Raw genomic sequence first — 17,269 nt, forward strand, 5'->3', positions numbered from 1 at the left:
AGACTAACCTTGCTTTTCACACTGAATTTCATGCCCAGTTATATTCATAAACAAAAAAAAAATGAAAGCTCACCTATAAAAGCTATGGCTTCTGGAAAAAATTTCGAGAGGTTTTGTGAGAGATGATCGCTGATGGGTATTTTCATGTATTTAAATGCACTATCCTCTTCGAATTTGTTTGGCACATTGGGAGTAACATTGAGAATGTACGAAATACCATGGTTTTTCAAAATGTCTTTATCTGCTGAATTTTTAGCGTTTCCTAAATATAAATGTGGGATGACTTCTACTGGGACATTACTAGTTGGTGAATCTAGGTCACCATTTGAGTCGCAGGTTCCATAGGCAGAATCCTCCGCTATTTTCAGGTTACAAAGTCCCATGATTTCTTTGTCTGTGTCGTCGTCATTTTCTGGACCCTCGCAGAATTCCGGAAAGTTCTCCTCAAAAATACGGGAACCTCCTGAAAAATATCATATTTAGTCTTGATTATAAAATTATAAATATCCTGAAATACAAAAGGATGTGGAATAAGTGATTTTAATTTTCAGCCGAAATATTTGTTTCTATGGCAACTTTAGCAGAACTGGAAAAATGCACAGATCTGGAAAAATTAGTAACTGTTTTACAGTCTCAAATACACCATCCTTAGATACAAAAATACCATTTTCCTTAAAACATTTTCTTCACAACATCATCCCATCAAAGAAAACGAAAAAACAAAAACAGTCAGCTTTAATAATATTGAAATGTACTCTAAAAGTAAACAGATCATCACCACTCCCTTTAGACTTTAACATGGCACACAACTTGCCCTTTTTCACTGGGAAAACCTCCTATTATATTGCAAGAGTGATGTTAGGTGCCATTATAGGCAATGTAATGTACGTAATGATGCCTAAATATGGCAAGTTAATTGAACAAATTTCTGAGAAGGTGGAAAAGAAGACTCGTAATAAATAAACCTCCCGACAAAAGTGCCAATGACGCCACATGCCAAAATGGCAGAAGATACATTTACGTAAGACAACATTTTTCCCCCCAAATTTTCTAACATATTACAAAACAAATATCAATCAGCTGTTCCATATTTAGGTTTTTGCGATGGTTTACCATTCAAGTGGAATTCACTGTTCTCTGTAAAAACAGGTGAACAATTACCAAAGGTCAACCCTTTCTAGGAACTTGAATGACAGAAACATAAAAAATGTTGACAATGTCCATACAACTTCACAGAGCTATAAAATTTAGTTCATAGAAAATACCCAGTCAATAATGAAAGCTATTAACAAAATGACAAAAGCTTTCTTTGTTTTTAATGCGTGTCAATCCTAAAGAATCCTGATACCGGTAACTATTATACACTGTTCTTTTCCCTTTAAAAATTTGTTGACGTATTTCTTATAATAGCGCCATTCCTCTCCCATATTCGTGAATATACTTTAAAATGCAACCACAATATTACATTTATTTCTGAAATGGTTTCATAGGAGTGCAACATGATGGATTATCAGCTACCATATTCCCCTGTATAAATGCACATTTATGTGAATCTGAGTATTATCTTGGGGACAATTGTTTAAATTTATTGGAAAGAAGTAAGATTAACAAATTTATTAGCTTTATCATAGATGTACTGATGTACAAGTCAGTGGAATAAAATTCTACCTGTTCTGTTCTGTTCCATATTACCTTTCATTTGAAAGACTTTTTAAATTGTTCCCCTCAAGAACGTCCCCCTCTGGTAACGCCCCTGGGCACAAATATTTGAAGATATATGGTATAACAAATGTGTTTTAAATAAAATATATAAATTTAAAGGGTTTCTAAAACAGCAAGTGCACCATGCTTGTATTCAAAATTTTTGCGAGCACTGAATTGAAATATAATTAAATGAATCTTTTCTTTTCTCAAACATAACTTCCAGAAATCTGAAAATGAACTTTAATCCCCAACAAGGTTGGTGTGGTAGAGAAATTACCATGGTTTTAAAGTACATAATGATATACATTTTTTCTTTTATTATCAATCTTTTGTTATAATTATCTCCCTTTATTAATATTTTTTTGCCTTTCATTTTCTTTTATCTATTTCCTTTATCCATTTCACTAACTTTTCATGTAAGTACGAAAAAAAGTACAAACCCCTTAAAACTCCTGTTCAATTATAATGAATACAACCAAATGTTAAATGAATAATATTCAGATATTAGTGTTATTCTATATACTGTAAAATCATTAAATTACGCTGGCACTGAATTTTAGGTTTTGGCCATAATGGCTATTTCCTGGGGACACGAATTTAATGGATTTCAAACATCCAAGATAAAACAAATGGGAAACTATCTTATCCATCAGCAACTATCATATCATCGAAAAATAGTCCGCAATAAATGTTAATGATTTAACAGTGCATTTCTAAGGTCAGTTAAGGCCATGGCAATTAACTGAAATGTTGACAACTTCCACATCTCCTGTTTTCCTGGAACAAAGTCTTTCTAACTGTCAATATACTTGAGGTTTAATACTTTCCCTATAATGACACCAACCATTAAAAAGAATCAAGTCCCCACTGGCATTATCTAATGTCTGACTAAAAGCTTTGATGAATAAAAAATCGATTTTCTCCCAATACCCATTCAACCACAGATTATTGTGAGCTGATTTCCTGGTAGACAAAACAGCCTAATTTCTGAAGCAGCTTAATGAAATCATGAAATAAACTCACCAATTCTATTAACGGCCAAGATGGCCCTAGGTCGCTCACCTGATAAAAACACCAGAACAGTGTAAACATGTTTGACATAGTGATTTCATGGAAACAAATATTCTTACCAATTTTCATTAAGATTGGATCAAAAATGTGGTCTCTTAAGTGTAAACAAGCATTTTCTTCAACTTGACCTGGTGACCTAGTTTTTGAGCTAAGATGACCTATATTCGAATTTGACCTAGATTTGATCAAGGCAATCATTCTGACTAAATTTCATCAACCTCGATTAAAAAATACAGCCTCTATCGCATACAGAACGTTTTTCTTTGATTTGACCTAGTGACCTAGTTTTCGATCCCAGATGACCCATTTTCAAAATTAGTCTAGATTTCATCAAGATTATCATTCTGACAAAATTTCATGAAGACCAGTTGAAAAATACAGCCTCTATCGCATACACAAGGGTTTTCTTTGATTTGACCTAGTGACCTATTTTTTAACCCCAGATAACCCATTTTCAAACTCGGCCTAGATTTCATCAAGGTAATCATTCTGACCAAAATTCACGAAGATAAAATGAACAAGAGGGCCATGATGGCCCTATATCGCTCACCTGTTATCATTGCACTTGAGGACAAGAAGGTCCTCAGAAAAAATATCTAAGTCCAAATGACAGTAACAACAAAGGGAAGAAATTTAACCAAAATGAAAAAAAATTCTTACAAAGTACAGATATGTCAAAATACACCTACAAATTGGAGGTACCATCCATGTTGTACCACAGAAAAGTGGTCTCAGTTTTTCCCTACGGCCAATAATAAAAAAGTTACTAAAAATAAGCTATTTATAGTAACGTAAAAGGGAAGTAATTAAAAAAAAATTATTGTAAGTGAAGAAAAGAAGGATCTGCCAAATAAATCTGTTGACATAAATGAAATTTCAGATCAGTATCTTCATTAGTTATGGAGATATACCCATTTTAATTTGAAATAAAGGGAGGTAATTTGATATGAAATCAGTCCATAGTTAATATCTACCCTGATTGACTCAGTCCAACTAATGACAATAATGAAATTTCAAATAAGTCCTATAAGTACTTACTGATATAAATCCATTTTGATTACAATCTGGGGAAGTAATCAGATATAAAATAACTCTGAACCTACGCTTGGATCTGATTTGTCATGGAATCCAAGAACTATTGTTGCTGAAGTTATTTTGGAAGTTTGTATTAAATAAAACCATAAATGAAGTCTCTATATGGCTGCAAAAGCCAAAATAGCCAATTTTGGACCTTTAAGGGGCCATAACTCTGGAACCCATGAAGAAATCTGGCCAGTTCAAGAAAGGAACCAAGATCTTGTGGTGATACAAGTTGTGTGCAAGTTTGGTTAAAATCGAATCATAAATGAAGCTGCTATTGTGCAGACAAGGTCAAAATAGCTAATTTTGGCCCTTTCAGGGGCCATAACTCTGGAACCCATAATGGGATCTGGCCAGTTCAAGAAAGGAACCGAGATCTTATGCTGATACAAGTTGTGTGCAAGTTTGGTAAAAATCAAATCATAAATAAAGCTGCTACTGTGCAGACAAGGTCAAAATAGCTAATTCTGGCTCTTTCAGGGGCCATAACTCTGGAACCCATAAAGGAATCTTGCCAGTTCAAGAAAGGAACCAAGATCTTATGGTGATACAAGTTGTATGCCAGTTTGGTTAAAATCAAATCATAAATGAAGCTGCTATTGTGCAGACAAGGTCAAAATAGCTAATTTTGGCCATTTCAGGGGCCATAACTCTGGAACCCATACTGGAATCTGGCCAGTTCAAGAAAGGAACCAAGATTTTATGGTGATACAAGTTGTGTGCCAGTTTGGTAAATATCAAATCATAAATAAAGCTGCTACTGTGCAGACAAGGTCAAAATAGCTAATTTTGGCCCTTTCAGGGGCAATAACTCTGGAACCCATAATGGAATCTGGCCAGTTCAAGAAAGGAACCGAGATCTTATGGTGATACAAGTTGTGTGCAAGTTTGGTAAAAATCAAATCATAAATAAAGTTGCTATTGTGCAGACAAGGTCAAAATAGCTAATTTTGGCCCTTTGAGGGACAATAATTCTGGAACCCATTATGGGATCTGGCCAGTTCAAGAAAGGTACCGAGATCTTATGGTGATACAAGTTGTATGCAAGTTAAGTTAAAATGAAATCATAAATGAAACCTCTATCGTGCAGACAAGAAATTGTGGACGGACGGACGGACGACGGATGATCACAAAAGCTCACCCTGTCACTATGTGACAGGTGAGCTAAAAATACAGCCTCTATCCCATACACAAGGTTTTTCCTTGATTTGACCTAGTGACCTAGTTTTTGACCCTGGGTGACCCATTTTCGAACTTGGCCTAGATTTCATCAAGATAATCACTCTGACAAAATTTCATGAAGATCAATTGAAAAATACAGCCTCTATCGCATACACAAGGTTTTTCCTTGATTTGACCTAGTGACCTAGTTTTTGACCCCAGATGACCCATTTTCAAACTCGGCCTAGATTTCATCAACGTAATTATTCTGACCAAAATTCATGAAGATAAAATGAAAAATACAGCCTCTATCTCATACACAAGGTTTTTCCTTGATTTGACCTAGTGACCTAGTTTTTGACCCCGGATGACCCATTTTGGAACTCGGCCTAGATTTCATCAAGGTAATCATTCTGACAAAATTTCATGAAGACCAACTGAAAAATACAGCCTCTATCGCATACACAAGGTTTTTCCTTGAATTGACCTAGTGACCTAGTTTTTGACCCGAGATGACCCATTTTCGAACTTGGCCTAGATTTCATCAAGGTAATCATTCTGACCAAATTTCATGAAGATCAGTTGAAAAATACAGCCTCTATCGCATACACAAGCTAAATGTTGACAAGACAGACGACAGACAGACAGACAGACAGACAGACGCCGGACATCGAGCGATCAGAAAAACTCACCTGAGCATTGCTCAGGTGAGCTAAAAAGCCACTAAAACTGTAACTTAGAGTGATGCAGCAAGTCTAATAAATCCTTACTGCGAAATAATTTAAATCATATCCCAAGAGACACATAAAAATCCCATTAAATTTGGACTCAATGATTTCACATCCTACAAATATAGTCATTCTGGTTAAAACAAAAAGGCCTGAAGGCCCTGTATCACTCACCTGACCTAGTTCTTACCCCAGATAACCTAGTATCTAATCTGGCATAGATTTCAGAGAGAAAAACATTTTGACCAAGTTTTATGTAAATCAGGTAGATAGATCACTAACCAAGTTTTTCAATGATTCCACCTTATGACATACGTTTTGACCTCATGTATCCTACTTTTTATCTTGACCTAGATTTTATACAGAGAAACATCCTGACTAAGATTTATGATGATCAAGTTGAAAAAGTGGCCTCTGATGTGTTAACAAAGCTCTTCTGTGATTTGACCTAATGACCTAGTTTTTTTCCCCACTTATCCTAGATTTTAAACTGACAAGCATTCCTACCAAGTCTCATTAAAATCAGGTAGAAAATGTGGCCTTTTCAGTGCTAACAATGTCTTTCCAATATTTGACCTAGTGTTCTAGTTTTTTGATTTAGATAATCTAGAATTAAACTTGGCCTAGCCTTCATAGAGACAAACATTCTGTCTATATAATTAGAAAATGTGACCTCTAGAGTGTTAACAAAGTTTTTCTATGATTCGACCTAGTGACCTAGTTTAAGACCACTGGTAAACTAGTTTTGAGCCTGACTTAGATTTCAAAGAGACAAACATTCTGACAGAGTTTTATGAAGATGAAGTAGTAGATGTGGCCTCCAGAGTATGAACAATGTTTTTCTATGATTTGACCTAGTGACCTAGTTTAAGTTCTCCAGTAACCAATTTTTTAGCCCAGATTTTATAAAAGCAATCATTCTGAAAAAGATTTAAGATCATCAAGTAGAAAATGTGGCCTCTATCAAGTCTTAACAAGGTCTTTCCATGATTTGACCTTGTGACCTAGTTTCTGCAGTCATGTAACCCAATTTGATCTTGATTTAGATTTCATAAAGACAAACATTCTGACAAAGTTTGATAAAAAATAAAATATGGCCTTTTGGGTATAAACAAGGTTTTTCTATGATCTGACCTAATGACCTAGTTTTTGACCTCAGGTAATCCAGTTTTGAACCATTTGGTGCCCTCAGTCTGACAGGGCATCCTGTCATCTGTCTGAATAAAACAATAACAGAATACTACAATTCTCATGTAAGCAAAAGACACAAAGTACATTGTAATTTGTTACATGAAAAAAGAAGAAATTATGGTTTTAACTTTCTTCACAGCTGCAAGAAAAAACAAGAGATCACAGAGTGATCTTGGCGCCCACCAATGTGCCATTTTTGAGTGTTCCAAATTTCAAGACTTACTGACTACCTCAAGGTCAAATTTCATTTCTGTACACAACACTGTGCATGTGGTCCAAATTCGAAAGCTGTAGCTTGAGAAATGTGAAAGTAGGTCACTAGGTCAATGTCAAGGTCAAAGTTTGTTTCGGTACACAATCCTATGCATGTGGTCTAAATTTGAAGCCTATAGCTACAGAAATGTGAAAGAAGGTCATCAGGTCAATCTTAAGGTCAAAGTTCATTTCGGTACACAAAACTATGCAAGTGGTTCAAATTTGAAGGCTGTAGCTTGAGAAATGTAAAAGTAGGTCACTAGGTCAAAATCAAGGTCAAATTCTATTTCGGAATACAAAACTATGCATGTGGTCCAAATTTGAAGCCTGTACCTTAAAAATGTGAAAGTAGGTCACTAGGTCAATGTAAAGGTCAAAGTTCATTTCGGTATACAAAACTATGCATGTGGACCAAATTTGAAGGCAATAGCTTGAGAAATGTAAAAGTAGGTCACTAGGTCAAAATCAAGGTCAAATTTTATTTCGGAATACAAAACTATGCATGTGGTCTAAATTTGTAGCCTGTACCTTAAAAATGTGAAAGTAGGTCACTAGGTCAATGTAAAGGTCAAAGTTCATTTCGGTACACAAAACTATGCAAGTGGTCCAAATTTGAAGGCTGTAGCTTGAGAAATGTAAAAGTAGGTCACTAGGTCAAAATCAATGTCAAATTTTATTTCGGAATACAAAACTATGCATGTGGTCCAAATTTCATTTTGAAACACGGAACTATGCATATGGTCCAAATTTGAAGCCTGTACCTTCAAAAATGTGGAAGTAGGTCACTAGGTCAAAATCAAGGTCAAAGTTTTTTCCAGTGCACAAAATTATGCATGTGGTCCAAATTTGAAGGCTGAAGCTTGAGAAATGTGAAAGTAGGTCACTAGGTCAAAATCAAGGTCAACTCATGTCAAGGTTCATCTTGCCACTCAAAAATATACATGTGGTCCAAATTTGAAGGCTGTAGCTTGGAAATGTGAAAGTAGGTCACTAGGTCAAATTCAAGGTCAGCTCATGTCAAGGGTCATCTTGCCACTCAAAAATATACATGTGGTCCAAATTTGAATGTTGTAGTTATTGACAAGAACATTTTAAAAGCTTTTCCCTATATAAGTCTATATGAACCGTGTGACCCCTGGGGCGGGGCCATTTTTGACCCTAGGGCGATAATTTGAACAAACTTGGTAGAGAACCACTAGCTGATGCTACATTACAAGTATCAAAGCCTTAGGCTTTGTGGTTTGGACAAGAAGATTTTCAAAGTTTTTCCTTATATAAGTCTATGTAAATCATATGACCCCCAGGGCGGGGCCATATTTGACCCTAGGGGTATAATATGAATAATCTTAGTTGAAGACCACTAGATGATGTCACATACAAAATATCAAAGCCCTAGGCCCTGTGGTTTTGGACAAGGGGTTATTCAAAGTTTTTCCCTATATAAGTCATTATAAACTATGTGACCCCCAGGGCGGGGCCATATTTGACCCCAGAGAAATAATTTGTATCATCTTGGTAGAGGACCACTAGATGATGCTTCAAACCAAATATCAAAGCCCTAGGCTCTGTGGTTTTGGATAAGAAGGTTTTCAAAGTTGTACCCTATATAAATCTATGTAAAATATAGAAATAAACAAAGGGCCATAACTCACTCATAAATTATTGAACCAGTCTGATTTTCAGGGGGACACAACTAGGGTACCAATACATCATTCTGACAAAGTTTGGTCAAAATCCCCCCAGTAGTTTCTGAGGAGATGCGATAACGAGAAATTGTTAACGGACGGACGGACGGACGGACGGACGGAATGACGGACGGACGGACCACGGACGCAGAGTGATTTTAATAGCCCACCATCTGATGATGGTGGGCTAATAAGTACATGTATCTTAATTTAAACAAAGTTTTCATATATAATATCTATCTCACATTGAAAAAGTGACCTTGACCTTTTACCTTATGACCTCTGAAACAACAGTGGTCATCTACTGACTATTGACAATTAGGCTATGAACTTTGATGGATCATAGGTACAAGCATTCTACAATTATCAATAAGAAACCACTTTTCGTCTCACGGTCACTCTGACCTTGACCTTTCACATACTGATCCTCGTACTCAGGCTGCACGCAATCATTTTATGAAGTTTGATAACTGCAGTCTAGTATGGTTTTTAGTTACCGACTGTTAACTCTTTCAAGTCCAGGGATCGAATTTAGCGGTAGCTAACTTGCAAAATTCGAGTAAGAATAAAAACAAGAGGACCATGATGGTCCTGAATCGCTCACCTCTTCCCACATGACCCAGTTTTGAGTATGACTCCCTTTTTTCTATTATTTGACATAGTGACCTAGTTTTTGAGCTCATGTGACCCAGTTTTGAACTTGACCTAGATATTATCAAGATAAAAATTCAGACCAATTTTCATGAAGATCCATTGAAAAATATGGTCTCTAGAGAGGTCACAAGGTTTTTCTATTATTTGACCTATTGACCTAGTTTTTTAAGGCTCGTGACCCAGTTTCAAACCTGACCTAGATATCATCAAGGTGAACATTCTGAACAATTTTCATGCAGATCCATTCAAGGGTATGGCCTCTAGAGAGGTCACAAGGTTTTTCTATTTCAAGACCTACTGACCTAGTTTTTGATCGCAGTTGACCCAGTTTCAAACTTGACCTAGATATCATCAAGATAAACATTCAGACCAATTTTCATACAGATCCCATGAAAAATATGGCATCTAGAGAGGTCACAACATTTTTTCATTATTTGACCTACTGACCTACTTTTTGATGGCACGTGACCCACTTTCGAACTTGACCTAGATATCATCAAGATTAACATTCAGACCAATTTTCATACAGTTCCCATGAAAAATATGGCCTCTAGAGAGGTCACAAGGTTTTTCTATTATTTGACCTACTGACCTAGTTTTTGATGGCACGTGACCCACTTTCAAACTTGACCTAGATATCATCAAGATGAACATTCTGACCAATTTTCATGAAGGTCTCATGAAATATATGGCCTCTAGAGAGGTCACAAGGTTTTTCTATTTTTAGACCTACTGACCTAGTTTTTGATCGCACGTGACCCAGTTTCGAATCTGAACTAGATATCATCAAGATGAACATTCAGACCAACTTTCATACAGATCCCATGAAAAATACGGCCTTTAGAGAGGTCACAAGGTTTTTCTATTATTTGACCTACTGACCTAGTTTTTGAAGGCACATGACCCAGTTTCGAACTTGACCTAGATATCATCAAGGTGAACGTTCTGACCAATTTTCATGAAGATCTTGTGAAATATATGGCCTCTAGAGAGGTCACAAGATTTTTCTATTTTTAGACCTACTGACCTAGTTTTTGACCGCACGTGACCCAGTTTCAAACTTGACCTAGATATCATCAAGGTGAACATTCTGACCAATTTTCATGAAGATCTTGTGAAATATATGGCCTCTAGAGAGGTCACAAGGTTTTTCTATTTTTAGACCTACTGACCTAGTTTTTGATGGCACATGACCCAGTTTCGAACTTGACCTAGATATCATCAAGATGAACATTCTGACCAACTTTCATAAAGATCCCATGAAAAATGTGACCTCTAGAGTGGTCACAAGCAAAAGTTTACGGACGGACGGACGCACGGACGAACGGACGACGGACACCGCACGATCACAAAAGCTCACCTTGTCACTTTGTGACAGGTGAGCTAAAAATGCGAGTAGAAAATCATGGCACTCGAATATTTTCGCAATCACGTTTGAAAATCGGGGAATTCGCTCAAACTGTCCTTTTCTCTTTTAAAACTCTTTTGGGGCAGTTTATTTACCTATAATCACGTGACTGCTTGTAGACGCTTGTCGCTTTATACAATAGTAATTATCAGAAATCTTAAGTAAGTGTCTAGGCAATATTATTTTGTTTTCATTTTGGTCTGTAATTTGCAAAGTTCTGCGAAATGGAGAGGAAAATAACATGTTTCTTGGTGCAAAAAGGCCCACGGAGATCTAAAATGCTAGCAAAACTAGGGACAGTGACCCGAGAAAAACTTAAAACTTCAACGTCCAGCCAAAAGTTCAAAGAATCATTAAGTACTTTGGTTCGTATCGTACTTTCAAAACCAGAAAGTCTCCGACCTGTCCAGACCGTGAACTTTTATATGAAACCAAACAACTACAAAACAACTTAATAAATTTAGCACGTAAACAGCTTTTACAAAATTGCTTGTGGAACCCATCATTTTGCTAGTGGAAAAATATGGCACTAGCAAAATTTGCTAGTGGGAAATAAAGTTAAATTCGATCCCTGAAGTCTCAGGATCACTGTGACCTTGACCATTGATGAATTCTCCCTCAAAACACTATGGGTCATCTAATGAACACAAGCAATCAAAGACTTTTTTTGATGTTTTTTTTTTATTGTAGAGCATAAAGCACTCAAGTTACTAGAAGGAAACTAAATTGCCTACTGAAAGGTAATATATATTCAACGGCCTTATATTTACGACATAGTTTTCCTTATGTCTTATCTTTTCTGGCAAGCCTATGTGACTAGTTGCATGCACATAAAAACTCATTCACAAAATCACATAGAGTTTTCTTTTCATTCATAAAGTCTTCATAACTCTTTCACATTCCCTGTGAAATAATAATTGGAAAACCTGGTCTTCAAAGCTCCAAGAATAAACATAACAGTAAGAGAGAACTGAATCTAACATTCCTGTGGAGAAATAACCTCTACACAAATAACTGACAACTTGCCTTTGAGCATGAATGAATCTTAATTAAGTGTCTTGTCTTCAGTTGGTCAACATTACAGGATCTGAGATTAGAACATGTGGCTCTCTGAAAGAAATTCTGTGCACTTATTAAGTCCAGCCAGTAGTCATGATCAAGGGTCAAGTGATCTCAAGTCAACAAACAAGTAGTCATGATCAAGGGTCAAGTGATCTCAAGTCAACAAACCATTAGTAATGATCAAGGGTCAAGTGATCTCAAGTCAACAAACCAGTAGTCATGATCAAGTGTCAAGTGATCTCGAGTCAACAGACCAGTAGTCATGATCAAGGGTCAAGTGATCTTGAGTCAGCAAACCAGTAGTCATGATCAAGTGATCTGAAGTTAACAAACCAGTAGTCATGATCAAGGGTCAGGTGATCTCAAGTCAACAAACCAGTAGTCATAATCAATGGTCAGGTGATCTGAAGTAAACAAACCAGTAGTCATGATCAATGGTCAGGTGATCTGAAGTCAACAAACCAGTAGTAATGATCAATGGTCAAGTGATCTCAAGTCAACAAACCAGTAGTCATGATCAAGGGTCAGGTGATCTCAAGTCAACAAACCGGTAGTCATGATCAAGGGTCAAGTGATCTCAAGTCAACAAACCAGTAGTCTTGATCAAGGGTCAAGTGATCTCAAGTCAACAAACCAGTAGTCATGATCTAGGGTCAAGTGATATCAAGTCAACAAACCAGTAATCATGATCAATGGTCAAGTGATCTCAAGTCAACAAACCAGTAGTCATGATCAATGGTCAGGTGATCTGAAGTCAACAAACCAGTAGTTATGATCAAAGGTCAGGTGATCTGAAGTCAACAAACCAGTAGTCAAGATCAAAGGTCAAGTGATCTCAAGTCAACAAACAAGTAGTCATGATCAAGGGTCAAGTGATCTCAAGTCAACAAACCAGTAGTCATGATCAAGGGTCAAGTGATCTCAAGTCAACAAACCATTAGTCATGATCAAAGGTCAAGTGATCTCGAGTCAACAAACCAGTAGTCATGATCAAGGGTCAAGTGATCTCAAGTCAGCAAACCAGTAGTCATGATCAAGGGTCAAGTGATCTGAAGTTAACAAACCAGTAGTCATGATCAAGGGTCAGGTGATCTCAAGTCAACAAACCAGTAGTCATGATCAATGGTCAGGTGATCTGAAGTCAACAAACCAGTAGTCATGATCAATGGTCAAGTGATCTCAAGTCAACAAACCAGTAGTCATGATCAAGGGTCAGGTGATCTGAAGTCAACAAACCATTAGTCATGATCAAGGGTCAAGTGATCTGAAGTCAACAAACCAGTAGTCATGATCAAGGGTCAAGTGATCTCAAGTCAACAAACCAGTAGTCATGATCAATGGTCAAGTGATCTCAAGTCAACAAACCAGTAGTCATGATCAATGGTTAAGTGTTCTCAAGTCAACAAACCAGTAGTCATGATCAAAGGTCAGGTGATCTGAGGTCAGCAAACCAGTAGTCATGATCAATGGTCAAGTGATCTGAAGTCAATAAACCAGTAGTCATATTCAATGGTCAAGTGATCTCAAGTCAATAAACCAATAGTCATGATCAAGAGTCAGGTGATCTGAAGTCAGCAAACCAGTAGTCATGATCAATGGTCAGGTGATCTCAAGTCAACAAGCCAGTAGCCATGATCAAGGGTCAAGTGATTTGAAGTCAGCAAACCAGAAGTCATGATCAAAGGTCAGGTGATCTCAAGTCAACAAACCAGTAGTCATGATCAAGGGTCAGGTGATCTCAAGTCAACAAACTAGTAGTCATGATCAATGGTCAAGTGATCTCAAGTGAACAGACCAGCAGTCATGATCAAGGGTCAAGTGATTTGAAGTCAACAAACCAGTAGTCATATCAAGGGTCAAGTGATCTCAAGTCAACAAAGTAGTAGTCATGATCATGGGTGAAGTGATCTCAAGTCAACAAACTAGTATTCATGATCAAGGGTCAAGTGAACCAGTAGTTATGGTCAAGGATCAAGTGACCGCAATTCAGCAATGGTCAAGACCGTACGTCAGCAAACCAGCAGTAATGGCCGATGGTCAAATAGTATAAGTCAGTAAACCAGAAGCCATGGTCAAGTGTCAAGTAGTTAAGTCAACAAACCACTAGTAGCAATACTGTACAAAATCAGTAAACCACTCGTCATTATTGAGTGCCAAGTGATTTGAAATCAACATACAGCTAGAAGTGGTCAAGAGTTATGTGATATTAATTTTGCATTCATTTAAATTACACAAAGTCATGCCTAAGACTGTTATAAAGTCTCTATAAGCAATTTTTAAAAGTCTCGAAGATGTTCGATGTTTATCAAAAATCCAAAGTTAACTGACTTCAGCTAATTCCTTCCAGGAACTATGAAGCCAAACTAATTATTTACCAGGAACCTTTTACATCTATCTCTGTCGTTATTCTAAAGTCTGGTGAGACAGAAAAGTACTCAAGGACATTTATAACGATCTTGTGACTGTCAACAAGAAAAACAAGCCTTAAAATGTTACCTATAAAGTGTCTCATCAGGCACTCCGCAGCATATGCTGTCTACAGGAGACTGCTTAATGAACTGATTGTTCAGGGAAAATCTCATGACCATGTTTGGTATTGTATTACTGATACCAGCAATATCTAGGAGAAATTTTAAGCAGTAGAAAATGTTGATGAATGGAAACAACTTTGACATTTTAAAAATACTACAGCAGTTTAAGCTCTACTTTTCTTCATAAGCTCCTGTTTGCTTGACTTCCGTGGGCTAAAAGCCATCTTTATGCAGTACTTCAGAATGGAATTCATGAGGTCATTTAGTTCTTCTTGACCTAGTACAAAATGTAGCTTACTAACCATGTTTTAAATTCTCTTCATTTATCACAGGTCAGGCTTCTGACGTTTTGTCTTCTGTCAAATTTTGTGGGCAATGTGTCCAGTCAAAAATGGTAATTTCCTTGTGATATAAATTTGTAGATTTCAACTACTGTGAAATCATTAATTTTCGTGGGGGCACTAATATTCGTGGATTCTGTGGTTGCGTCAATCCACGAAATTAAGTCCCAACAAAAAATGAAATTCCCATTCTTTTTATCTTCCAAAGTTGAAATCCACGAATTCATATCCTCACAAAATAGCCATTTTGGTCAAAATCACGAAAATTTCATGCCCACAAAATTAAATGATTTCACAGATGAATGGGAATTTGATTTCTTTGCCTTGGCTTGATGCAACCCCACAAAAAAATAACTCCCCCACAAATATTAACAAGCTAACAGTACACCAGGTTAATGGAGTCAGAAACACTTAACAACCTTTTTTTAACTATTAGAGCATTTGTGTTCCAGTTTATTACCTTATATCTCTGTAAGCCATTATCATTAACCCACGCCTGTCTGGCAGACCTCTTATACACCTTGTCTAGTTTAGAATTTAAAAACAGGAATTATTGTGCTTAGTTGAAAGAGGAGAGTCAATAGTCTATATTAAGTCTGCAACTTCAACTTTAGGTGACAGAGTACTGAAACTTAAATACTACTGATTTTATATTCTGGATAAAATGTTGGCCTTTCAACCTGAAAGTGATTGGTTCAAACCCATGTGAGTCAGATACCTATACCACTGTAGAACTTGTTTTTCCATCATCCTTCGAATATAGTCCAAATAGAACATTTTCTGGTACATATACAATGTATTTGTTACAAGTACATCACTTAGGCTGAATTTATGCTAAATTAAAGCATGAAATTGCCCCACTAACGTTTTTTGAATGTAAATTTTGTGTTTTGTTTCTGCAATTTTAATGTCATTTACAGTCCGAGGCGTGTATTGAACCGTATTGCTATTTCAATTTATCCCCTCGCACATGTTCACAACATACTGTGTGTTATATTCATCTCAGTTCTACATAAATAATAAACTACTATAAATGTTTAATTTATTGGAGCAACAAAGTTTGACCAGTATCTTAAGACATCTTTTATTTTTGAATATCTTCATTTTCCTAACAGTTAAAATGCAGATACAGGTAATGCTTTAAACAAGAGGAGCATGATGGTCCTGAATCGCTCACCTCTTCCCACATGACCCAGTTTTGAGTATGACGTCGTTTTTTTCTATTATTTGACATAGTGACCTAGTTTTTGAGCTCATGTGACCCAGTTTTGAACTTGACCTAGATATTATCAAGATAAAAATTCTGACCAATTTTCATGAAGATCCATTGAAAAATATGGTCTCTAAAGAGGTCACAAGGTTTTTCTATTATTTGACCTACTGACCTAGTTTTTGATGGCACGTGACGCACTTTCGAACTTGACCTAGATATCATCAAGATGAACATTCAGACCAACTTTCATACAGATCCCATGAAAAATATGGCCTCTAGAGAGGTCACAAGGTTTTTCTATTATTTGACCTTCTGACCTAGTTTTCGAAGGCACATGACCCACTTTCAAACTTGACCTAGATATCATCAAGGTGAACATTCTGACCAATTTTAATGAAGATCTCATGAAATATATGGCCTCTAGAGAGGGCACAAGGTTTTTCTATTTTTAGACCTACTGACCTAGTTTTTGACCGCACATGACCCAGTTTCGATCTTGACCTAGATATCATCAAGATGAACATTCAGACCAACTTTCATACAGATCCCATGAAAAATATGGCCTTTAGAGAGGTCACAAGGTTTTTCTATTATTTGACCTATTGACCTAGTTTTTGAAGGCACGTGACCCACTTTCGAACTTGACCTAGATATCATCAAGGTGAACGTTCTGACCAATTTTCATGAAGATCTTGTGAAATATATGGCCTCTAAAGAGGTCACAAGGTTTTTCTATTTTTAGACCTACTGACCTAGTTTTTGATGGCACGTGACTCAGTTTCGAACTTGACCTAGATATCATCAAGGTGAACATTCTGACCAATTTTCATGAAGATCTTTTAAGACCTACTGACCTAGTTTTTGATGGCACGTGACCCAGTTTCGAACTTGACCTAGATATCATCAAGATGAACATTCTGACCAACTTTCATAAAGATCCCATGAAAAATGTGACCTCTACAGTGGTCACAAGCAAAAGTTTACGGACGGACGCACGCACGGACGCACGCATGCACGGACGACGGACACCGCGCAATCACTTTGTGACAGGTGAGCTAAAAAGAGGGATATCAGATAAAAAAAATACATCATCCCGATATGCCGAACCGGTAAGGCTAACTTTAGATATAGGGAGAGTGTTTCAATAGCTTCCGAAAAAACCAGCTTAATTAAATCACTCTACAC

General features: G+C 36.7%; 1 protein-coding gene across 1 annotated transcript in view; it reads right to left on the reverse strand.

Moving 5' to 3' along the window:
- Positions 1–17,269, reverse strand: part of LOC123528492 (dual specificity protein phosphatase 7-like) — a 54,494-nt gene that overhangs the window by 24,333 nt on the left and 12,892 nt on the right. Inside the window, exon 2 of the mRNA XM_045308251.2 lies at positions 74–463. Coding sequence (XP_045164186.1) covers positions 74–463 — 390 coding nt within the window. The remainder of the gene's footprint in view (positions 1–73; positions 464–17,269) is intronic.

The sequence above is a fragment of the Mercenaria mercenaria genome, chromosome 13, assembly GCF_021730395.1.
Source record: "Mercenaria mercenaria strain notata chromosome 13, MADL_Memer_1, whole genome shotgun sequence".
Lineage (NCBI taxonomy): Eukaryota > Metazoa > Mollusca > Bivalvia > Venerida > Veneridae > Mercenaria > Mercenaria mercenaria.